Raw genomic sequence first — 27,119 nt, forward strand, 5'->3', positions numbered from 1 at the left:
CGTTTGCGCAGTTATATCCGAGTTAACAACAGCATGCCAGCCGTTTCTTCTCTTCGCTATCTTTCCCCAATTCGAGATACCAAGTGCAGCCCTGTACTTCCCCACCTGATCTCTATAATGGAGTGGAGATCTTCCCCTTGCTCTGCTTCCATCGACATCCACTTAATCGAATATTTTCAATGCTGGAGTGTTCTTATACATCCGGACAACATAACCTAATCAGCATAGCCATTGCCTCTTGATTCGCTGAACTATGTCAATGTCACCGTATATCTCGTACAGCTCATGGTTCCATCGATATCGTTCCATGTGGTATTCGCCATAAAGCAAAGGATTATAAATCTTCAGCAAAACCTTTCTCTCGACCACTTCTGACGCCGACTCAACAGATGATGGACTTATAGAGTGTGATAACTGTTTGATGGCAGGAGTCTTGTCTTCGTTCACAACCAGATCCACTTTGGAAAAAGCAAAACTAGTGGCACGGTTGTTGAGGCCAATTATATCAATGTCTCTATTTGGCTCTGCATTATTTTCTCCAGTCTCGCTTGGTATGGAACAGCTCGGAGAGATCCTTCCCGATACTAACGGAGCTTTTTTTATTGCTCAACGTCAGTTTACACAGCCGTACTACAGATCATTCTGAACAATTTTGTCTAAGAGAGTATGAGCCGGTTGCAAACCATCGACTTTCAAGGCGAAGTTTTATAAAAATTTGTTCGTCAAATTTTAAAATACCCGAATCAAATTTAATACACGGGTGTATTTTACTATTGGGCAGATTTTTTGTTGGAATCATCCAGATCGGACTGCTATAATGTATATCTCCCATCCAACCGATTTTTTATAATTTTTATACATCATTTAATTTAAAAGCTAAGAGGACACAATTATGCAGAATTGTCCTTTAATATATACTTGACAATGACAGTGAAAATAAACAAAAATGGACATTCGAACTCTTGACGTCGTTATGCAGTTCATTAAAAACATATTCCCATTTTTTTGATAGTGTATAAAAATGTGCACGTTCACAAAGGACTTCTATAGAATATTCCAAGAGTCGCCTCAATAGATGTTATTACAGTCACCATGTGTGGGATCTCTTCTTCTCAGCTGGTTATACCGTCCAAAATAGCACTTGTTGGCTAAGGCTGAAGTCAAGACCCTGGCTTCTCCAGAGTCTTTTTAGCGAATATTGAATGTCTGGTCAAAAGTAGACTTATATGTAGTAGTTGGGACTTCAACAGTTCACGCGATAGAACCTTACGTGTCATAACTTTTTGGTATAAGTTTTGTGAACCCAGAAGCCTAATTGGAAAGACCAAAATCAGCCGTCGAAGCCCAAAATAAATATCTCGAATCCAAAATCTTGAGTAAAACAACAATTTTCACACATTCATTGGAATTATATTTCGTTTTATTTAATTGTTTTTTGTTTTGCGCATTTTTTTATTTTATATTAACTAGTTTTTGGTTTTGTAATATTAAATATTTTAAGCTACAATAATCGTTTCCGTTTAAATTCACGATAATCATACTTCATTTAGTTTTGTGTGTGTACATTCAATTTGGACTTATGCACTTACTTAGTAAAATCTTTCAAGTTCTCTATTATATTTCTTTGTTTCGTTTTTACGACACAGATGTGAAATTCTTGAAGAATTTCTTTTAAAAAAGTACAAAAACGATGTTGAATACTCGTCAATGATTTTTATTGGAAAAAGTGTGGATAAATAATGGAAAAAAATATGTATTTTATTAAAAAATTAGATTTTGGAAGAAAAAAGGTGAAATATATTTGTGTAAGGACACTAAGAGTTTTAATGCCGGCCTGCAGGGTTGCATGTGAAGTTAAGAATAGCGTTATAACTATATAAAAAATGTATGTCTTGACTAAATTTTTATGTTCTATGCTAAAAACCCTATTATATAGAATTAATCCAATGATCTATATCATTATCATTAAACAAAACTCAAAGCATTGCAAAAAAAACCGGGATCCCGAAATTTAAATTTCAAAATCACGACATTTCGGGATTAAAATAATTTTAACATTATCAATAAAGAATCATTAAAAAGTAAAAGTTAAAAATTCAAACCCTTAAACATTTAAAAAAAAAACTGGGATCCCAAAAGTAATATTACAGAATTCTGTATTTTTGAGAATAAAATACTCTTCATTATTAGTAATAAAACATCAATAAAATTTTTAAATGTGAAATATTTAAAACTCAAAACATTCGCAAAAGAAAACACCCGGTTTCCGGAAAATTTTAACAATCCCGAAAGTTCACAGTAATCTTTATTATTATCAATAATGAAACAATTAAAATGTCAAAAGTTAAAAATTTTAAAAAGCTTATTTTTCGCAAGGAAACTCTTCAGGATCCCGAAATTAATATTTCATAATCCCGAAAATTCGGGATTGACAAAAATCAACAAAATCAAAACTGGCAAAAAAAAACAAATTTTCTAAATCTATCACAGAATCTAAAAGCAGTGTAATTCTTTAAAATGTATTCATATAAACACTTCCATAAAATGTATAGTAAATATAATCAGTGTCCACTACAACGCATTATATGTAAATACATATGCAGAGTATTCAAAATAAATCAGGTACATAAAAATATAACAGAATTAACTACAATACATACATATCTGCATATATACTCATACTAATTTCAATAATCGTAAACATTCAACAACTATGCATGTAGTAGTGTGTATCAAATATCTTTTTAACAGAGATTTCACCTCACTAAAGGCCCTATTACCACATATATGTATGTATGTATGGATTTTACCAATCGTTTGCTAAAGAACAAGTAAAGCATTTTGGGAGAGGGAAATAGGAGAGAGGAAGGCATGAATTGTTAGAGTGACTTACTATATATGGATGTATGTATATTTATGTTCAACCACACATATAAATACATAATTACCTACATATATACCATGTGTATGCATATGTGTTAGTAGTGTTGGTGCATCGAACTTAAACGTACGCACTAAATTTGACATATTCACTAAGTGAGTATCCTAAGCCAACTACTAAACATGTTTGCCAGATAATATTCGTAACGGTTCGTCGAGCGAAATTTGTTAGTGTTGCGAAAATTTTCACCGTACTCCAATCGCTAAGACCAGCTAGATTGCGCGTTGCAGCACGTACTAAATACGTGGTGTTGCGGCCCAAGCCGTCGAGCACAAACCGTCCACCTGTATGCGTGTGTTGGGGGTAACGTGAGGAAAGGAGTTGTGATAAAAGACAAGACATGAATATAAAGTTTAGATAATGTGGTATTTTAAATATATATGAAATTTATTTGCATTGACGAATTTTAAATTGGATTTAATGGAATTATATTTTAATGCACAAAACCCAAAAAAAGAAGATTGTACAATGAAAGATAAATATGTAAATGATATAATAAAATAATAATAATATCGAAAGGAAATCACTTTTCGCTTACTCTATATTTTTCTCCTGCGCTCTCTATATGTTTCTACTTCACTCTACCTCAATTCTCTCTCTCTCTCCAGCTCTTTATCTATCTCCTCCGCTCTTTTATCTCTCCCGCGCTTTTCAATCTTAATTCTATATTTTTCTCTTCATATTTTTTATTTTAACAAGTTTAGAGAATTTATGAAAAGAAAACAAGAAAAAGGGTTAATTTCGGCTGCACCCTTTACAGGTGCACTTCTTATAACATAGCCACTATATGTATAACTGTAAACGTGCGATTCCGGCATATCAGCACCTTTTTAAGAGAAAAGAACGTGTGCACAGTTTCAGACCGATATCTCAGAAACCCAGGGTATAAACAGACAGACATGGCGAAATCGACTCAGATCGTCAAGCCGATCATTTATATAAAATATATATAGAGTCCCCGAAATTTTCTTCAGGGTGTTACAAACTTCGTGGTAAACTAAATATAAGTATTCTGTTCGTGGTATAATAAACAGTATAAATAAATCGGTTATCTGTCAATTATCATTTGCTTCCTAACTATTTTCGACATTGCCGGGATAGGGAATCTATAAACACTCCGAATTGACCTTTGTTTGTAGACTACTTGTTATAGAGATTTAGCACTTATTTGCCTTTACTGCTTATCATGTCCTTATCTTATATTTAAGAAAAAACTATTATTCTTGTTTAGCTATGAATAAAAGATTTTAAAAAATGTCTAAAATTTGCACTGCGAGCTCTTGCCTTAAATATGGTTTTGTATCTTACTTATTCCTTTCGTTCCATTGATTTTTTTTAGCAACTCCCAGACTCCCACGCGAGCGACTGAAATTTCAAGTAATAGTTTATGCGGGTTACCAAGTCTTTGCGGAATAAGTATTCTGTCTAATAATATGCTCTGTTTGCCAAGCAAAGAGATGAGTTCAGGGAACTTTGAAAATATGTGGTTGAATTGGTCGATTTCACGTTCAAGTAGACGTTCCTTAAGTTCATATATTATATCAGAGATAACAGATAAAACATGAAACCACCTTAAAATCGTTGAGCTTTTATATAAAACAAATCAAAACAAAATAAAATACTTGTGTGCATCGAAAATAAAACTCAGACAACTGATGATTTTAAATAATAAATGCTTTAGTTTAATTTAAAAAAAAAAATGAGGAAATATACATTACAATGAATAAAAATAATTTCTAAAAACAAACAATTTTTTCTTCTTCAAAATTTTACCTCATTTGCATTCACTTAGCACTTAGGGCGCAGCACTTACCTCGTTGCAAGTGAAAATCCTTATGCTTTGCATAACTCCAATTGCCTGCGCTATGCTTAAAATCTCCCTCACTCATATATTGCACACGATAGCCGTACGTATGCATATTATCCTCAACATTCGAATACTTCACCGATCGGATGTCGAGGTCGAAACTATCGATGAGTGCACGCAGCAATTGAAAACGTGTCGGTCCGCTCGGCTTCTGGCCCTTACGCAGTTTAACTATGCGCTCCAGCATGCCCAACGGATTGGCAACTTTACACTTATAATCGCCGAGTTGTGATTCATTTCGGACATGTATCTGTAGCGTTGAACCGTAATCGGCATAGAAAATCCGATAATTACGTCCGGTAATGGCACGACCCTCATGCACCCAGGTGAACGAAGGTGGCGGCTCACCCATCGCATCACATGAGATATTCACCATACCGCCGATATACGCATATTGCACCAATGAAGTATCATTATCGAACCAATGTGGCTTATCTAATGTCGGCAAAGCGAAAAGCAGCGGACGGTAGGTGGGCGTAGAGAGATATGCGATGCGATGCGATATTGTATTAAAAAAGAAAGAGCGTTGTCGGAATTAAATGAATTGAATGCTAGTTTCAAGAGAACTGTAAATATGATTAGGTGAGTTTCGCAGGATATGTGCATACACTACTCTATATCCATATGTGTTTATGTATGTATGTATGTGTGCGTCGAATGTGTTGGCGTTATTGTTGTAAACTTGTAGTTTGTGCATATTTTGTTAGTTTGCTAGCTGATTTTTAAATTTTTTTAAACGCAAGGCTGTAAAAGCTTTAGTTAAGTTTAGTTTTTTACTGAGCTTTTAAAATATTTGTTGGCTAGCGGAATGATTTGTTGATTCCCAAATAGTTTTTAAGCAATAATCAATATTAAAGTACTCCAAAACTGAAGAAATTTAAAACATAAAAACTTCTTTGATAACTTTAATAATTCGTTAGCACAGAAGCCAACTTTAATATTAATATAATACTATGGCGCAGATCACAATCCGAAAAAAATCGATCGAGGTGATAGGTATATATAAGTCCACCCTTTAAGAACCTTAAACGCCTCACTTAAGGGTTTGGGTATTCGGGTAGAGACATAAAGTATTCAGAACGTGGCAGATAACGAAGACTATACATACTTGTATGAAAAGAGTATAGTTGGTTGATTTAAAAAGCGTATTTAATTTATGAAGTGTAGTATTTACTATACTATAAGTACTTTCTCAAAGTTTAAAATATTTCTCCAAAACTAATGTAGGAACTACAACAGTAAAAGTGGTCTAATATGGAGATTGTGGAGGAATAAAAACCCATATACCGATGGTTAGACGACTGGACTCGATCTTTTCAAATTTGCTTTTATATAAAAACTTGGAACTTTAATGTGATAAATATTGTATATCACTAAGAATATGTTCACCAAATCAAAGGAGTAAGAACCTAATAAATTGTGAGATGTGACCAAACAAATACGACAGTATATTTGCCCTCGGGTTTTAGTTCCCACCTCCACACTGTTTGGAAACCGAACGCAACATCGCTTTCAATATCTTTCTGCATTTCGAAAAACTTTTTAAGTAAGTACTTTGGGTGCATGGAGGTGACTCTTGGAGTATTTTAAAGGAGAAAGTTCTGCGAAGACATTGATAATATCACAGGAATTATGCCAAAACTCAACGAAGAAAACTGAAATTTGGCCTTTCAATCCTTATGGCATAATCTCATTGTTACGAGATACCATCTAGTATTATTTTGTCAACCGCTCGGAGCCAATTTAATGCTTCTAAGGCCTCGTACCCGATTTACTCTTTCGAAAAGTTAGCACATGAAGAGGAGTAGAAATTATTTTAAAGAACCAAAGATCGTTCGTGTAATTGAAAGTTCCCAAGTAACCCTATTAAACTATTTATTTTTTGTATATATTATAGGCAAAGCTAATCGATCCAAAAATAGGTTTTAAAAAATAAACACACCCTAACGTTGCAATACGTTTCTGTATGAAGCTTTTAGGCGCATCAGTAGCGCCACATAGCCAGACAGTAAGTCAGTCGCTTAGCTTAACAAAATCCCGGTTATTTAAATTTTTCTCCAGCTTATGCAACTAACCAGCCCCGAGAGGCGCGCACATACTCAGTTATGTATCATATATAACATATGTTCGTATGTATGCTGGTAATATGAACTTTCAGCCCCTTCTAGTGGGGATTTAATGTAAAACTTCTGCAGCAAATAGTTTGCTAAAAACTTTCGCTCCAAGCACCAAATTGCAATTCCACCCATTTTGCGGAACTTTCACTGCGCCCGAACTGAAACTCTTCCACTAGTTCATATACGCATGTACTTATGTAAGTATACATACATGTCTACCCACTTGCCTACCTAGAATTGTACGCAGTGGCAAAGTAACATATCGTTTCGCCCAATCCAATCAATTTGAATAGTGGTTAGTGCCGTACTACATCTCCAACAACTCAGCTTCAGTTACACTGGAGTGTCTTCTTGGTAAGGCAGCAGCAGCAGCCGATGGAGTTCGGAGCAAAAGGGGACTACAGAGTGGTTGTTAGTTAGCATGCACTGCGAATGCAAAATATGTTTTGCTGCCAAAGTAAAGTGGTGTACCATTCTCTGCCATCACCACCGACAGCGCCACCACCTGCCCTTAGTAACTATTCACTTGCGTCTTTGCTTACGCATTCTCCTTCAGGTTTAACCGCCCGTCCGTCCGCCCGTTTGATAATGTCAAAGCAAGTGTAGAGCCGTTTGCCTTTAAAGTTTCAGTTTCATTTCATTAGGCAAATGCGTTTGCGGCATTGATGCCGCTCGCCACCCTGCCTCTCCCCTGTTTGCGTGGTGGCTAAACGTCTATCCGCCTGTGCTTTGTTTGGACCGTCGATCCTCTCATCCGTTCGTTCAACGTTAAGCCCCCATACTTCATCAACAAACAGAAATATTTCTACATCCGTTTCGATTTTTTATCCACACTTTTTGAAGTTTACTATGGAAGCTACAAATTTGCTAGCAATTAAAAGTGTATTTGAGGATAAATGAATTGGGCAAATATATTTGGTAGGGCTGTTTTTGCTCTGAAAGTTGATAATGTTTACTGCATTGGTATTTGATTTTAATCCTTTATTGTTTTATTGGGGAAAACGATTGTTGAAGTGTTGCGAGAAGAAGGGGTAAAAGAGATTTAAAAAAATTGCTGGTTTTTCTAATAAAAAAATGTAGGTAGGTAGGCTTTGGATTGCCAAAAGATTTTCAATAGACTTTCTATTTATTACTTAAATGTGAAGAATGTTTAGACCATCTTTATTCATTAACACCTCGGGATGTGTAATATGATCTGCTCTCTTTGCACATTGGAATATCTACATGAATGACTAAAAGAAATGGTAAAACCTTCCTTTCCATATGCTTCATGCCTCTGTACACTGAAATTGGACAAATAAATAACAAGCATTATGAAACTGATCGCGTTGCCAGCACTATAGAATTATGGATAAAATGATTTCAATTAAAAGCAATCCCAAAAGCCTTTTACGATCCTATTTTATCTAAAAGATTAGCTGTTTATCTATTCCCGGTTAAACTTAAACTATTCGAGGTAAGGAGGATAATTATCCCAAATCAGAAAAAGCCAAAGGTATATTAAAGGTAGGAGCTTCGAAGAACGCGACTCGTAACTAAAATGTTTATTTAAAGAAGTACTGCTACTTTGGCTTTTACTGCTACTTTGGCTTTTACTTAGTCGGAAATTTTTAGATAAATCATGTCTTAGAAAGATTTAGTAGGAGATATTTTCAGAGTCCACCTGTTAAGTCGTCCTATTATAGGAAAATTAATTTCTCAATAATTGTGATCTTAACCAATAAACTGCCCTTGTTAGACAAGTGAACGATCAGAAGAATGGGATTAGCGGAGAGAGAAAACACGTTCGAGATGGTATTACCTAAATCTGGATCTATAAACTCGGTTTGATTAAGAGGGATTTGTGGCAGTTTTCGCTTGTTAGCTCTCCCTAGAGTGCGACACTAAGCCGAAGCAGTTATTCGAACCATTTCTAATTTAATTCTTTATTTCGAAATTATTTGCTTGCTTTGAACATATCCATACAAATATTATACAGATATATTATTATATATTTATATGTATATATGCAGATTTAGAGGAGAAAAGTTTTCTGCTTATAGAAAGTTTTTATTTCGCTTAAATTTTTATTTAAGCAATAACTTTCTCTACCACAATTCGTACAAAAGTTGAATGAGACGCAAGTTGCATTTAAATCATAACAGTTGCCACAGACCCATATTGAAGCATATACGTATGTACATAGTACTTACATACAAATGTGCAGTGAGTAAAGTTGCACTGCTTTGTGAAATTGATTTGGTGTACAGGGTTGTTCAATATTTGGTTGTTTTATTATAAAAAACGCGAATTTCTTGGCAATATAAACCTTTTTAGTAATAACTTGAAACATTGCATTTTAGTGGTGGTCTTCGAGTCTATTGTCTATGAAAAGAATTATATCTTTTTCAATCTAGCAATAGGCAAAAGTGATTTTTTTGACCGTTCTAACCAAATATGATTTCACACCACTGATTACGACGGTTATAGAAAATAACGGATCGCCTGTTGTGAAATCCTCGACTCATATTTTAAAAGCGCTGTCGTCGAAGGAACTGTTTCGCTTCAGTCTTGAAAAGATTTTTCAGTCGACAAACTTCATGAAACTATTAATTATTTATGTTTTTTGAAGTCCATTCTATTGTGTTTATAAATCTTGAGACGTCGCAACCGGTAAGAGGCAATATTATCGGGGAGTTGTGGAACAGCAAGTTGGGTTAGGTTTCGTATTGAAGGCAAACCTCGAGATGGGATGAGATATCACATTTTGACAATTGCAGGCAAGACAAGACAGATGAGTTTAAACTCACGTGTATCGACAAAGGTTTTTAAACATATCAAACATCTACAAAGGCTATTGGTTTTGATACCAGCTAATGCCACAATTGCTTATAGGAAGAACCAAGACTCGAACTCGAAATTTACTTTAAAACTGAGTGTGCCGCCTCTAAGAGTGCCAGATTTTACCCTCAGGCTAGGCAAAAAAAAAATTTTTTTTGCTCTACCCTAATATATATCTTTATAAAAATGTTTAGAGCAGACAAATTGGTGAAAGGACGTGCAAGCAAACAAACTAACGAAATAAGCATTAATATATACTGCATACATACATACAATTATATGTATGTACGTGTATGTAAGGATACAAGTGAGTTGCAATGTCTATATGTATGCGTATACAATGTGCTATTATGGGTGTATAGCGGTGTGCGTGAATTCATCGCTTTCGGTTTTCGTAATGAAGTGCACTTTAGCGCCGCCTGAGCGTCAATATTCGAACATCCACACACATACATACAGGCATATGCAAGCATTTATGCAAGCAGTTATGTGGATGTATGTATGTTTGTGGGAAAGGAAATTTACGCTGCTGAAATACTTTCAGATAGAGACAACACTTTCGCGTGAACCCAACTGGTGCTCATACCTGCAATACTATACATATTTACAAATATATTGTATATGAATGTATGTATGTGTATATATGTATATGTATGTATGTAAGTACATTTATGCATTCATGTTGAGTATATGCGCGCAGTTAAATGCAAGTTTTCGCTCCCATGTGTGTACTGGGTGGCAAACACCGTCGGCACTCCAACAACACTATGGAGTGAGTGCACCGAATAACTGTAAATTAAATGCATGCGCTGCTAACTCGTCTAAAGCCGATATTATACAACCTCACTCGTCTTCCTTGCCTCCCACACAGTATTACGCTCGTACAGTGTTGCATGCAGCACAGTTCGGTTAAGAACCGCTTACCGCACTACCGTTTTGACACTTATATACCCATATAAGTAAAAATATGTATATGTATGGTTGGAAGTGCGTGTAAATGTGTGTGCAGCAATATTCAATTGTATGTGTACGTGATCGTAATGCATGCCAGCAACTTTAAAAATCCAATTGTATGTATGTATGTGTAGGTGTGTGAGTGTTTTGCTTTGGGAGTCCATTGAATACACTTACGCTGTATCCTCAGTAGAATCGTAATTTGTTCGGAATCCGCAAAAGTTGGTGTGATTCGCATCGCACGACACGTGTATTCACCAGCATCCGATTGCTGTACATTCTTGATGAAGAGTCCATCCGAGAGTTTTTTGTATTTGGTCGAATTGACGGCTGTGTTGTAGAAATAGTAACGAAATGACATGGAAATGTTCAAAACAAATTTTTTTAACTGCGTGAAATATTTGAAACATTATTATTACATATAATATAAATGCATAATAAAAGTCTATACAAACAACTAGCTGAAAATGTTTGACAACATATATGGAAAGATATATATAATATTGAAAAATCTCTTTTTTAATGTTAAAAAATATTTTAGAAATCAAGTTTACAATATTAAATTTTGATTTTCGAACAACTTAGTAAATTATCCAAAAATAATATTTTTTGGTAAACTTGACTTAAAAAGACCTAACTTATAATAAATATAGATGCATTTTAATTAGTAATTGGGTTTCGAAATAAAATTTTAGTTTGGAAAATTTTCATATTATTCTAAAATATAATTGAATTATGAAAATTATATTTTAATATACGAATTAACTGTTACTATTATTGTTTTTCTTTACTTTTAAGCTACAGAATCTTTCAACTGAATGGTTTTGAGAACATTACACAAGTCAATAATTTTAGAAAGAGTTTTTGCTACTTAGGAATAAACGTAAAGTTTCCGAAATAATACCACAAAACGGTTTTTGATTAAAGAAAAAATTATTATTGAATTTAAATGAAGAATTCGACGAGATCTTGGTCACGAGATCTAGCTCAGCTAACCGTTACAATTTACTTAAACTTGAACGAAAACTTTGAGTTTTCGAACATTCAAATATAATATAATGTTAGAATGATTTGTAACACGTTTCGGTTAGTATAAAACTCAAAATCCTTGCAAGGTGTTTTAGGTATAAAATCCTGTGCTTACATAGATTTTTCTAAGACGATCTTAGGTCGGACAATTTTTTTTTATCTTTACATATATTATTTTTAAAATTTTAAAATATATAATTGTTTTATAAATAACTGTAATGAACCTTAAATTAGGAAAGTGTCATCTAAAAGATATTTTGAACTGAATCTGTATTGAAGTACGAAAATTATAAGGTTCACAATGATTTATGACTCCCAAGGAAATTTAGGAGAAATCTTGTATATAATGGCGGGCGGTGGACAGCGGCTCTTAGTGTGGATTTGAAAAAACATGAAAAATTAAATATTAAAATATGGACGAGGGAAAGAGAAGGTCAGAGCCGACCGAAAAAATGCACAACCCAAGCAAAATCCCTACCAGTAGGCGGGTTCTTATCATATGCGATGACGGTGTTGTTCTCCGCAAAGCGTTATGCAAACTCCTCTTTAGAAACGTGGTTAAACCTGCAAGGGTCCATAACTCAATAAAAGTTGGCAGGAGTTTACGGATTGAAAATGTAAATAAGGTTGTAGTGCGCGGCGGAATCGCCAGTATCAGCAAAGACTCCTCTGCTAGGTTGGAGAGCGAGTTCGGAGACCACAAAAAACTCTATGTTGTCCGACTAAAAATCTTCATGCTTAATAATTAACACGAGTTCATGTGTTTCTTGTTATTACTATACAGTTTTATCTTTTTCAAAAACAGATGAATATAACTAGGAGAAGAAGACTTCTCAACCAATATATAATAAAAAATTCCTGTGAAAGAAAACTACACAGCAGACAGGAAAAAAATTGTCAATGGGTTATATGCTTTGACGAAATTGATTCTAGTGCTTTTCGATATAGCCAGATACTCAGCAAATACCGAAGGGAAAAAAACTCCAAATCTACGCAGGCAACTAAATTGCAATATAAAAACTGCCATTAGTGTATTTCCTGATTAAGATCCAGACCGGTAATATTACAAGTTTAAGAAAGCTAATTCAAGTACCATCCAACGTTCTCCCAAAAAGTACTACTTAAATTATTTACACCAGCAAACAGCTTACCTAGCGTAATCATACAACTTTTTCTGAACTAATTTTAATATATCGTTAACTTGCTTAAAACATATACTTAATAACACGTGACACCTACACACATACTACATAGGATTGTAAGAGAATTTTATTCACCATTCGCTTTCAATGGCAACAACTAATTTACTTTTATTGCAACACGTTTCATTGCATGCCTACTTACTGTTTATATATTCGCCATTGTATAGCCAGGACACGTCCGGACGGGGATCACCTTTAACAAAACACTTGACCGTGGCGTCACGACCCTCACCCGCCGACTGCACCAACTCCGTTTTGTCAAAAGAGATTTTCTCTGGTTTTTTGGTTGCATTGTTGAGCACCGTTTATTGTTTGTTGTTATTGTTGTGGGGCACGATGAAGTGGCAAGCAGATGAGTAGACGAATTTTATATAATTTTATTTTGTTTTCGGTATTTTTTATTTTATTTTGTTTTATTTTTGTTGTTGGAATACATTCACATTAGCCACAATGAGTCAGGCGGATATCCACAATACCACAACAAAGCGTTTACGAGCCGGTAAGTAGGGGCGTATGAGTAACCAACATTAAGGATATACGAAATGGTAACGAAGTTAGTCGACCAAGCGAAGGAATTACGAAACGATGTGCAAGCAAATGTTTAGAAAAATAGAAAATCAAACAAAAAGACGATGAAAAGAGGTAATTTATGTGGCAAATATATATATGTAAATAGATACGCCTTCTAAGCGTTTATATGCCTTAAATGTTTGCGAAGGTATACAATAAAGAGGTATGTATATGTATACGTATGTATGTATGGAAGTGTAGTGGAGGTGGCAAAATTGTTGAATAGATTATTTCCTAATGATAAATAAAATAAAGCAGGCGTTTGTGACACTTGGAACAATGAGATGATATGAATAAGTATAAGTATTTGAGGGACGCACTAACACAGATTTATAAATATGTTTATATATCGAGTAAAGATGTTTATGTGTATATATGTAGTTATGTGTGAGCTTGTATAAATTACACAAGATAAACCTGCACGGAAGTGAACGTACGATTTACGAGCAGCTCAAAGGACCGCCTCGCCTCACCGCTGGCCACTGTTGCGGTGCTGCCAGCATCCGGCGTTGATGCTGCTGATGTGGCTTCGTTGTTAGTTAGCGTTGCCTCACACGTCCAGTTGCCCTTGTCCGTCAGCGCAATGTGCTCGAAGACCAACGCCAAAAATTCTGCATGCATGCCATTAAGCAAAAAAGAAACAAAGATGACGAAAAGAAGAAAAGCAGTAGATGGAGAAGACACAGAAGAAGAAATATTACATACAAATCAGTAGTGTCGCATAAACTACTCGGTGGTGGGAGAAGTGATATATGTAATATATGAATAAATGAATTGAAAGCGAAAATTTTTACTTTATATTCCTGTAAGCCGAAAAGTTGCCAACAGCAACAAGCATTAAGCATGACGACGCACAGACACGCGCACACAAAAGTTAATTACACAAACATATGCAACGGTATATACATATATATGTATATGTATGTACATATACATATGTATATATGCGCATAAATGCTGTGTGCCTATGGACACATGTAAGCGGGATTTATGAAAGGATAAGTCTTTTTGGTTTATTTTCTCTTGGAGAATTTGCATTTTTGTATTACAGCTGTGATGTGGTTCGTTGCACGTCTTTCGCTTGGCTGGACGTACGATCTCTCTCGCAATGTCAGCATGTCAGTGGCACAAGACAGTGACGTAGCTACAAAGGAGCATATACAAAGAATGTCGGTGAGCTTGTACCTATTTGGAAATTTTCACTAGTTTTGTAACTATTGGAATTTTCCGTACCCAGTTTTTTAGTTTCGCAAATTGTTCGGCAGGTGGCAACCGTTTTTGAACACAATAACTATTTTTTGACACAAAATTCTTCATGACTTGAAAATATGTCACTCTGGCAGATCTTTTTCTTTTGAGACAATTAACATAGTCAGTATATTGATCGATCGGTCGCACACTAAATCTCATTCATCGCATCGTTACTCTTAACCACTGCCATGCCGTCAGTTTTAATTCACAGAACCATGGAATTTCGTTCCCTTAGTTGTCCGATCCTATAAATATTAACTTAGCGTTTAAGATGGAATTTTGGTCACAGCAAGGGCAAAGGGAATTATACTTGGAATTTTAATATGATATTGGAAGATAATTCCTAGTTGCAAGTTCACAGGAGAGATCCAAATTAGGATCCAAGCGAAGAAGCTGTTGGATATCTGAGGTATGGAAAACTAAACATCAATACTTATATGCCTACTTTTGGTATAAAATACACAAATCTTATAAATTTTGAAAACATCTATATCTATACATTATATAAATGTGTCTACCTTGTGTCTATTCTCGTTGCATACACCACAAGTTGAGGCCAGAACGACCTGTGTCGGAAAGGTAAACAATACAAGTACATATGTTGGATTCATCGCTATTTTCTTTGCTTCAGTTTGCTAACTATAGCTTAACGGACGGTTATTTTAGATTTGGAAGAGTGCGAACTGCATCAAAGTAAAAAGGATTGAGATATTCTAAGCTACCTCTTTTTAAAGAGAGTATATCGTACAGTAAATTCAAAAGTACAGGCAAGCACAAACAAACGAAATAACTTAGGAACTACTTAGGTGACAATTACTTAAAACTGTTGATTGTCGACGTCCAGAAAGATAGTGCAGGAATAATCGGAATAAAATGATACCGGTAATTAGTTTTCAATAATCATATACTGCTGATGTTTTCAATAAATTGTTTGCAAATGACAGATACTTTGATTTTGTTAAGACCTTAGGGATAAGATTTAATCTATCTCAAAAACAGGTACTTTTTTCACAACCTTCGAATATAGTCAGAAATCATTCCATTTTGTGCATTAAAAGGGTTTGAGGACATAAGTTCCTCTTCTCTCCAAACCGTTACTGTTTTTCGCTCTATTATTCAATACTTACATAAAAAAAAGATTCAATCAGAAACCCCCCGAAAATTCTTAATACGCCACTGTCACATATAGGATATACGAAAACATCGCTGAGCAACAGTAATTGGCATAGAAGCTGTGTGACTTTGTTGTAGCAAAAGAGGCGTTGATGCTTTTGCATAATGCCGCAAATGTCACTGGCAAAGAACAGAAAGTGACAAGGCTCAGTGAGCATCAACTCATACGCCAAAGTAGTTCCGGGAAGTGACAGAAGCAAAAAGTACCGCTAAAGAGGGAAGGACAACGCATTAGCGTAAACTCGTATATTTCTATGGTTAACATGACACATAATTTGTTGGTCAGTTGTACGTTCTTATTTAATTGCACGCCTTGAAGTGAGTGCAGAGTCTCTTTTTTTAAAAAAAGGGGGGGGGAAATAATTTTTAGGAGTAATTATGCATTTTTTTTTAAATTAATTGTTTGCGGTAAGTAAATGGTAGTTAAATCGAAAAAAATGCGTTGTATCACCAACCAGTTTTCTTTTCGATATGCACACGCCCTTTTGTATTTTCCTTAGGCACCCCTTTAGGGTCTTTCCATTTCGCATTCACATCCTTTTGTACTGTTTTACAGAATATAATGAAAGAATCATTTACAAAATGTGTGATAGATGGTGTCGAGGGTGCCAGGGTTAGCCAACTGCCCTCCAATTGGCCGAGAACAGCAACTGCAAAGAGAGAAGGATAAAGCTGTTTAAAAATTTAAGCATCGGAAATTTACATAAAAATGTTAGAATATACAATATTTTAAACTCAAAAAACTAACTAACTAAGTTATAAATACAAAGTTTAATAAATTTAACAAATGATAACAAAACTAAATATGGAAACCTACTAGAAGTGCTCGATGATTTTTTTTTTATATGATCGTTTCTTGCTGGAAGCATAGCTAAAATTAGGGTACAGCAAGTGCAAACATTATTTTTATTATAAAATATCGGAGAAAGACCAGAGACCATCTTTTAGCTATGCTGCTGCAAGGTTACATCCTTCATAATGACATAAAATAGGGATCATTCTGGTTCTTAAGACCCTACTATGATGGAAATCGTTGTCCGACAAATGAAGCATACGATCCCCACTAAAGTTACGTCTACGTAATCGGAACTGACCCCGATTTTTATTCGGCCAAGAACTGAAAACTCGACAGCATTCCTCAATCCAAGCATATTTTAATTGTTGAAAGTTTTTTTCTTAAAACTGTTTTCAGAAAATCTCCAATTATTTGATACTGAAGTATTAGAAAAATTAAGGATCGATGAAGTACTTGGTGAGTGAAAGGCAAGTATACAAAACCTTCGGACCAATAAACCTTTTTCGATAAGAAATTAAGTATTGCAAACCCAATTCACTAGAAGGTTTAACGTCTTAACCATACCCTAGACGTAGTGTTACTAATCTATTTAAATTTTTCTGTAAAATGTTTCTTTACCTAAATTGGATTTGCATCTATTATAAAATCGTACCTTAAGGCATTGCAACACAATCTAGATAAAGATAAAATCAGTTAGAAGTGGAATCAGAACAGGCTAATCAGAGAACTAATCCCTTGAAATAAACTAGCAACAGGTCTATCAGTATAGCTTTTACAGATTCGATAAAAAGAGATAAATTAATTTCAAAATCTAAGAAAAGTGTTACCTTTCACACAGCAATCAGTTAACATATTTTTATTTTGACAACAAAACTAACGTATGGGTTTCGAACTTTGAGGTTACATACATACCGCACAATTGTGTATAATACCTGGAAACCATTAACATAATAAATACGAATTAAGTAACTCAATCTCTATCGCCGAGTAAACATCAAATTCTATTAGTATTTTACAATATCTGAATAGGAGTATGATTTAGACGAGTGGATTGAACGGTTTTTGCGTTTCTGAGAGTAGTTTTTGAAATCAATATATAATTGTAGGACTTATTTGTGAGCAAGTGATAATGATTCTCGGCGAGGTTAGAAATCCTAAGCAAAGAAAGATTTGAGAACTTTTAGCTTAATCGTTTGAGTCAGTTAATAAAAGTTCCCGAAACACACTCTTCAATGATAGTTGCTTTTCCTTTATAATATAATATAATTGTCATAATAGACATTGTAAATTTACTACTTTTGATTTTCATCTCTTGTGTTTTATGCCGAAATTGGTTTTTACTTCACTTTCTTATATCGAATGCTCAATACGCTTGGGCATAATATTGTTTTACGATTTCTTTTCACTTGTACAATATTTATGACACATCAATTTCAAACAAGTCTGTTTGTATGTTTGCGTGTACTTTTGCTGTAAAACTTAGTACTTTTGCAGGTTGCTGCAGTTTGTTGTAGCAATTTGGCGTCTGTTTCTGCAGCAGTTAATGCTCGGAGAAGTGCAACATTTTAGCGCATTGCGTCATTTACGAGTATTGAAAACTAATTCACTCTGAATGTATAACGAGTATTGTAAAATATTGATGGTGCGGTTTTTTTATGCACGAAAAACAGAATCTTCAAAGTTTTCGTAATTTTCAAGGCAGACTTAGTTGTTTATTGAAGAGTACAATTAACTAATGTGTTATTTATAGCCACGTAAACACTATTGTTCATTGAGCAAATGTTGTTGGTAACAATGCAATATTATAGATTAGAAGGTCAGAACGTCAAATTGGTCGATTCTCACTTCTGATATAAACGAGCTTGAGGTAATCTACACATCAAAAACTCTGATTAAAATAAATATCTGATTGCACAGCCGTAATAATCTGTAAATTTTCCTTCATTTTATATATATTTATCAAAAGATCAACCATTATGGATTTATTTCACAAAGCATTAACAATCGGACCCAGATTGGCCATTCCACGAATTTTCCACCCTTTTACTCTTAGCAGCTTTTATGACTACGTCCAAAACCTACCTATGTTATTTAACCATTGTAAACGTAAAGGCTCATTTTTTTATAGTTGGTTTGAGAGGAGAGCATTTTATCGCATAACAATATGTGGAACGTTTCCTATATTCCCTTATTCATTAAAACGTCCATGGCGATTCCCTTTTTGTTTTGGGTTGCTAAATTATCGGTTCTTAATATAAAATAAATATCTTTATTAAGAGACCTCCGACTCAGTAATTGGAAATATATTTGCCTATGAATTCATCTAGTCCATAATAAAGAGCAACCAAACATTACTCATAAAACGTAAAATCTACTTCCATAATATCTCAAATAAGGTCATTCCATGTCAAATCGACAAATAATTGGACGCGACTCCCACCGATTTAAATGAATTTTTATGAAAAGTTTTGTCTTATCATAAAACGAAGTTCTGCCAAAGGGAAAAGTTTTTCCGAAGAGCTATGCAAAATTGAAAATTTCACTGTTTTCTAGATTTTATGAGTTTATTTATTTTAATATTTCCAAATTTGAAGTCTAAAATATTTTTCTTAAATATTTTCAATTTGACATGGAATGACCCAATAGTATTCTCTTAAAGAAAATTCAATCCATAGCTCTTCATTCCGGAATACGCAGTTGCTATTAACAATTACTCTAACCCTTTATTGTCATGGCCGCAGATCTTAAATATTATGAACAACCTTTATATCCGACATGGAGATCAAGATTCAATGCAGTCAAGAGTTGGTTACGTATGTGCAACAGTGTTCAGGCTGGTATGGTGGAAACAAATTTAGGCTACATTTCTATAAATTTGAGACTTCGCAGAGTTTAGTTGTGCGCTGAACTTGGCAAAGTGAGAAACTTTCTCCTTTTCAAATGATGGCCAAGGCATATACCATATGTACATACATATATTGTGATCAAGTTTTGAGATATGCGGTCATTACAGCAGGCAATTTAAAAACTCGTTCCTTTAACAAGCTAAGCTCAAATTTATATCAATCAAATAAGAATCCTTAAGGAGGAAAACTGCCAAAAGTTAGTTAATAGTATTAATATTAGAATTAGTAGAAAATTCCAAAACAACTTTTTAAAATTCTTTAGTGTGTTTACATCTTAAAAAGTTCTTCGAAGTATTTTGAAAATACAAACAAACACCGGACAACTGAAAGAAAATGTTTCAATATGCTATAGGAGCGATAGAGGGCTATATTGAAAATATCTGTATATGACAATGGCTTTGTAGAATCTCTACTAGAGCTGAGATGATTCCTCTAACTTCAATTCACTGAGTCTGCTATTAGTATATCGGTTATTGATGACAGAAGCTTATATAGCTATAAAACTAATGATAGATGAAGCAATGTTAGTTTAGGTAAAAAAAATAAAATAAATTAAAGTATCATAAGAAATCTTCTTATAATTCAATAATGAATCGTTTGGCGGAAACCGTCTCTTGAATGCTTTGTAGTCATATATAATATTTTATTGATTTCAACAAGTTTTAATTCAGCTGTATTATATAGATATATTCCAGAGTTCGAATCAAAGTGCTTACTAAGTGATTTCAAAATTATTTAAATATATTTAAAAACTAATTGGTCTCGCTCGATAAATATACTGAATTTAATCTCGCGAATTTTCGAAAAACTCGTAATATATACATATGTATTTATATATCCAGCCTATACCTGTTTTATACCTAAAATTTTTATCAGACTTCTCCATTTTCATAAATATTCTTTCGCGTCTTCACAAAAGTCTAAGTACCATTGTTCTGATTTTGAATTTCTTTCTTTATTCTAACCACAAATGGGAAGTGATACTTAACTTCATACATGTGTACATTTTTCATTTTCCACCACACTAACTACCATTATACGCCAGCATGATTCACAAGTCCAACCATTTGAAGAACTTGAAACAATTTCATCACATGACAACTCTTGACATTTCCCCATTATGCAAGCGTTAAGCCTTGACAGCCGAAAGGCCGGAAGCATAAAGGATAAAGGGAAACAGTAAAAACCAAAAACAAATGCTTGCATTGCAAATGTACTAAGTAGACGAGGAATGAATATACAAATTAAGATAAAACGCAAAATGCCAGAAAATATATGATATAATTAGCATGAATGTCCGAATTGCATTAGCATGTGTGTTTGTGTTAGCGGATAAGCGAAATTGTATATGTAGTAGTTAGTATATTACCATTTTGACTGACGAGTAGAATGAGTAAATGTAATAGAAATAATAAATCCATTGCGAATTCGTATTATTGTGGTTGCTATTTTGTTAGCACGTCACACACATACACACAAGTACGCCCGCATGCACAAGAGCCCTTTATAATGTTATTTAAGCCACTTATTTTATGTGCGTTGTTAGCTTTTTGTTGTTGCTGTCACACTGAATACACTGCTCGTAATCCACTAAAATCATGCGTAACTGTATTTGGGCGTCTGTTGTTGTCACAGAGTCTGGTGGCCGCTGATGTGCTGCTAAATTATCCTTTTTAATGTTAACGTAATCCTTTATGGGTAATTAAATCCATTTTATATATTGTGCGTATCGCTGAATGTTGGCTTGAATGTGGAGTTGTACGGAATGTTTTGTGTAGAATTAGCAGCGAATAACGTTATTTTGTTGCTGTAATATTTTAAGGATGTTTATTTAGCCTAATTGTATGTTATTTTATTCACTTTTGTATGCATTAAACGTAAACTTTGTTTAATATTATTTTATTTAATCTTTATGTTCTTCTTTATCATTTCAGATTATCTCTTGAAATTTATCTTTTTGCTCTCATAAAATTGTTTTATTATCTCCAACTTTATAATATTAGTATATTAAATTTTTTGTATAATTTCTGCAATAGAATTATGTGTATAATTCAACGCTTTTATTTTATTAATTGAATTAAGTGTAAATAATAATAAATTTAAAATTTGTTTAGTTGCACTTTTATTTCCATTTCTTTCTCTCTATTCAGTTCAAATAAATGTTTCCCATACAGTGCAATTAAATTTAAAAAAAAGATAAAACGTTAGCTTCGGCTGCACTAAAACTATAATACCCTTCACATTTCAAAAAATTTCCATTCATGAACTTTATTTTGTTAGGTAAATTTGTATGGCAGCTATATATACTATAGAAAGTCCGATCTGAACATTTTTTTTCAGAAATTGTACCGTTGCCTTGGACAATAATCCATGCCATATTTCGTGAAGATATCTTGAAGATGAAAAAGTTTTCCATACAAGAACTTCATTGTGATCGTTCTGTTTGTAGCGCAGCTATATGCTATAGTGTTGCGGTTCCGACAATTGAGCAGCTTCATGGAAACAAAGGAACGTATGTGAAATTTCAGATCAATATCTCAAAAACTGAAGAACTGGTTTACATATGTACAGAATGGACAGGCGTAAATCGACTCCGACGTTTCCTTCTGAGTGTTACAAGCTTCGTGGTAAACTTAATGTACCCTGTTTAGGGTATAATTATTTCTTGCAGCTCAGCTCAATTAATCTCAATTAAAAGATAATTTTAATTAAAATTTAAAAAATCAAATGAAATTAAAAAACAGTATACCAGTTTAAAGTTTAAATTAATCCCAATTTAATTAAACATTATATTATTAGTTTCATCTAAATAGTGATTAATTGAATTTAACAACATTTAATTGAAACAATTCATTAGTACAATTTAATTCAATTAATTTTAGTTAATTAGTAGTTAAACCCAACAAATCCAATTAGATAAGATGACTTAATTCAGTTGACTTGAACTCAATTCAATTACTTCAAATTGAATTCAGTGAGTTGGATTCATTTCTAAATAACTCAGCTAAGAATAATTCAATTTAAAGGGGTGACCAATAATTACGTAAGGTATTCAAGAGGGAGAGGCTAGAGGGAGAGTTAAGCTAAATCTTTCCAAACCTTGTAGAGAGCGGGGTTTTAGCAAATATCACGTAATTTTTTGTCTGGTAGCAAACGGTGTAAAATTGCGGGAAAGTAAAGTTAAATTAAAGTGAAATATTTTCCTAGAATAAAAATTTGGCAAAATTTCACACAACAGTGTTTGTTGTATTCGTCCGAACCCCACCTAGTAGCACAGTAGCCCTTCGATTGACCAGCCGTATTGACACACGTAACTAGACGAAGTCTTAAATAAAAGCAATGGTACAAATTTGGTTTTTCTATATCTTTTGTTATAATTCCACGAGTTACAGTACCTATTTCTAGGTCTAATTGACATGTCTTCTTTTTATGTCCTGTACAGAGAATAAAAGGTTTGTCAGGAAGTTTGTAATACTCAGAAGTACATGTCGGAGACCCTATAAAGTATACTAGTATATGGGTCATGCCATCAAAAATTTACGTTCAACTATTTTTTTCGTACAAAACATTTGGTTTTCTTTGAGGCAAATTATGGCACACATATTTTTTTATTTCGACTCGATATGAAAAATTTTGGAGTTATGAACCTTTACCATAAACATTTGCGTATACGAAGAAATATTTTTCATTATAAAAATAACTAGCTAGAATATTCATTACGATTTTTTCTCAGCTTTCCAATGAGATATACATTGAAATTTGAAAATTGAAAAAGGTATATTTTTATAAAGAAATAATTTTTTATTCATTCTTTTGTCGAAACCGCTGATATGGAACCACTTTACAATATAGCGACCATACAAACTGATCAATCAAAACAAGCGCTTGTATGGAAAACTTTTTTATTTGACGAGGATTTTTTTGTAAAATTTGGCATAGATTATTACCCAAGACAACGCTATAATTTTCGAAAATATTGTGCAGATCGGACTACTATAGCATATAGCTGTCATACAAACTGAACGATCAAAATTAAGTTTTTGTAGTGAAAACTTTTTTAGTTGACACGATATCTTCACAAAATATCCAAAGCACAAATTCACCAGATCGGATTACAATATATTGTAGCTGCCATACAAATTCAACAAATAAAATTAAGTTCTTGTATGGAAAATTCTTTATATAATATAGTGACCTTAATTCTAATTAAAGTTGTTTATATCAAATAATGTAGCTAAAAAGAACTAGCAAAAGATTTTCCGTGGATGCAAACCGTTGTTCGATTACGTTTTCAGATTTAGTTATACATAGTAGTTGTTATATGAAATGCACTTGCGGCTATGTGCAAGTATGTAGCTTTGATGCAGCCGAAGTTAATATTTTGGTTACACTTTAACGTTTAATAAGCTTTTTAATTTTTGTTATGTTGCTTAACATATTTTAATCAAATTCCTTATATTTATTAAGTTTTTCATTTTCAATACATGGATATATTTTATTTCTTATATTATTTTATTTTATTTTACTTTATTTTATTTTATTGTATTTTGTTTTTTGTTTTATTTTATTTCATTTTTTTATTTTATTTAGTTTTATTTTATTTTAATTTATTTAATTTTATTTTATTTAATTTTTTTATTTAATTTAATTTTATTTCATTTAATTTTTTTATTTTATTTTATATTATTTTATTTATTATTTTTTATTTATTTATTTTTAAATTTATTTTATTTTACTTCATTTTATTTTATTTAAATTTTATTTTGCATATAATTTTACTCATTATTTTTAATTCAAAATAATTTAATTTTACTATTTTGTTTTGCTGTTATTTTTTATTTCGATTAAATTAAATTATATATTTGCACTTGTTTCATTTAAAATTTATTGTTTTTATTTTTATATTTTTTGCATAGCTGTTATTTGTATATTAAATTCACTTTTAATATTCACGCACATTTGCATACCTCAATTTATAAGAACTTCTGTTGTTGTCATTTACATTCACATAGGTAATTTGCTATGCTTTAATCATACAATTTTTGCATAAATATTTTGCGCACCAACGCACTATCACACGCATGACATCATTCAGAAACTTTTGCACAGCCTACATACAGTTAGTTGGCAAGGAAAAAAACGCAAAGAAGACACCGTTCATCACCAAGTGGCCAAGCTACACTCTACAACCACACTCGGTTCACCAACGCCGACAGCAAAAAAATTGCGTGCTGTAGGTCACACTGGCAGCAAAAACGCCCACAGCGGCATGCCGCCACCGATGACAACATTTTCAAAATTGCCGCCAACCTATCCTTGAAACATGAATTTCCTGTTATAAACGAGTTCGTTAGTCGTCAGGAGCTACAAAACAAAGCATACACTCGGGCACACGCACACGCACGAATACTCGTTAGTACGAACGAACACAAGTATTTCAAATTTCGCTGCAACAAAATTTTATTTTTGTAAATCTTTGAATTTTCAACCGATTATCCTTTTACGGCTTTGCCACTGTACTCGCGTTAACTCGTATTAGCCTTCGAGCTTTTGTTGTATTGGACGACAAGTCATGGTTAGTGTGAAGGAGAAGAAGAAGAGAAAAACGCGTCAAAACGCCGCCACTGCACAATGATGACTGAATTGTTCCTGCTGCCAAGCAAACGGCAAAGCCACCAAACCAAGGATGCGAATGTTGTTGATGGCCATCAACGACCAACACGCACGAATTGAGATTTTTGCTTCATATGACACAACAAGCGGCGAAGGATTCGCACGAGCGGCATAGCCGTTCGGCAGCACGATGCTCCAAAGCGCGCCAACAATAACAAATGCGGTGCAGTTGAATAACCGAAACAAAAATTAAGTAAGAACGTCAATGCACCGCTACCAACACGCTGTCAACGCACTGACAGCCCAACTAAAGCACGCACGTATATATGCGTGTGCGTATATGATACAATTGCCGTTATCCGTTATACCGTTGTGGCATTCGCTGTCAGTAGAGCGCGTTCAAATCTCGGCTGTATCAGAAATTGCACTGAAGTTACTTCGCATCCTGTCGTATCCTTTATTTTGAACAAATGAAATGTAGTTCATGCAGCTCGTTAAACATGTTGACACACTTTATGCCACTGCCATCCATTCGGGTATGGGCGTATGCGTGGCAGGGTATGTGTGGATGTGTTTGTGTGGTGGCATCATCAGCATCGTGTCGAGCATGTTGCACGACGCCAGTGTGCTTCGTCAACTTTACGAGTCTCGAAGTGATGTCATGTGGCGCCAGTGCACGAAGCTACCGGTGTGAGAACGTCTGGTGCCGAAGCGTGTTGCTGGCAACATGTTGTCTAAGGCATACAGGATATGCGTACGAGCATGTTGACACTGAGCACGGCGTAAGAGAGGGTTGTAGTGTATGAGAGCTTAAAATGCTCTGAGCAGGATATTTTTAGCATTGTTGAAATTCAAAAGCTTTCTGTTTTATGTCAAGGATTATGTTATAAAATGCGTATAACAGTTTATATTTCCATAAAGATAAACTAAAATGGAATGTATGTGCAAATAGATAAAGGTTTTTAACCATAATGGCAAGTTGTTACTATAAACTGGATTGCATTTCGCAAAAGCTTCTTTTTCCAAGTTCTATTTTGGATTATTATAGTTTGTTACCACAAAACAGTGGAAACCTTATTAATAATCAGCTTGAATGAATATGAGCTTTAGTTTCTTACCAAATCAACAAACCTTCATTAAAAAACCACAAAAACAAGCAGGTGGTTTTAATATAAGAGAGTTTTAATGCTTTTGCTAGTGCATTTATAACAGTTGTTTGTAGGATTTGTTAATCTTAAAAAGTCTAATAATTATTACCTTTTTATACCCAGAAGGAAACGTCAGAGACCCTATAAAGTATATAAAAGTATGTATACATATATAATATATGATCAGCGTGATGAGCTGAGTCGATTTAGCTATGTCTGTCGCTCTGTCCGTCCATCTGTATGTATGCGCAGTAGCGAATCAGTTTTTGAGATATCGATCTGGAATTGCGGGGTGCATATTTCTCACGAAGAAGCTTTTCATTTGTTGTAACGGCCGATATCGTACCACTAAAGCATATAGCTGCCATACATTCTGAATTATCGGAATCAAGTGCTTGTATGGAAAGCTTTTTCATTAGACGAGACATTATCATGAAATTTCGCATGGATTATTGTCTAAGAAATGATGTAATCTCCAAAGAAATTGTTCAGATCGGATCACTATATCATATAGCTGCCATACAAACTGGCCGATTAAAATTCGTGTAAGGAATTTTTTGTATTTATGAAGGATATTATAATTTCGATGCAATCGAAATTAACGTTTTTTCTTGTTTCGTTTAAAGACGGTCATTTCTTGGCCGCCTGCTAAACGTCTTTCTTTAGTATTTTCCTTATTTTGGAGTGTTCCAAGGGAAACAATAAGTAGAGAGGTTCACAAACAAGCATGGA

The 27,119-nt window shown here is 33.8% G+C and overlaps 1 protein-coding gene across 3 annotated transcripts; it reads right to left on the bottom strand.

Annotated features, from left to right (window-relative positions):
* Positions 1-1,388: 1,388 nt before the first annotated feature.
* On the bottom strand, positions 1,389-25,656 carry LOC106620271 (neural cell adhesion molecule 2). Of its 3 annotated transcripts, none has more exons than XM_070107552.1 (8): positions 25,608-25,656; positions 20,996-21,653; positions 16,380-16,574; positions 13,938-14,111; positions 13,073-13,204; positions 10,877-11,029; positions 4,755-5,243; positions 1,389-3,225 (listed from the first exon to the last, which is right to left on the bottom strand). In XM_070107552.1, the coding sequence occupies exons 2-8, from the start codon at positions 21,045-21,047 to the stop codon at positions 3,002-3,004; spliced, it is 1,419 nt and encodes a 472-aa protein (XP_069963653.1). In that variant the 5' UTR covers positions 21,048-21,653; positions 25,608-25,656; the 3' UTR covers positions 1,389-3,001. The 3 variants fall into 3 exon arrangements, with proteins under 3 accessions (XP_069963653.1, XP_069963654.1, XP_069963652.1); XM_070107553.1 differs by having other exon boundaries at positions 20,996-21,433; positions 24,594-25,654; XM_070107551.1 differs by having other exon boundaries at positions 24,594-25,654.
* Positions 25,657-27,119: the final 1,463 nt, after the last annotated feature.

The sequence above is a fragment of the Bactrocera oleae genome, chromosome 3 (assembly GCF_042242935.1).
Source record: "Bactrocera oleae isolate idBacOlea1 chromosome 3, idBacOlea1, whole genome shotgun sequence".
Classification (NCBI taxonomy): Eukaryota; Metazoa; Arthropoda; class Insecta; order Diptera; family Tephritidae; genus Bactrocera; species Bactrocera oleae.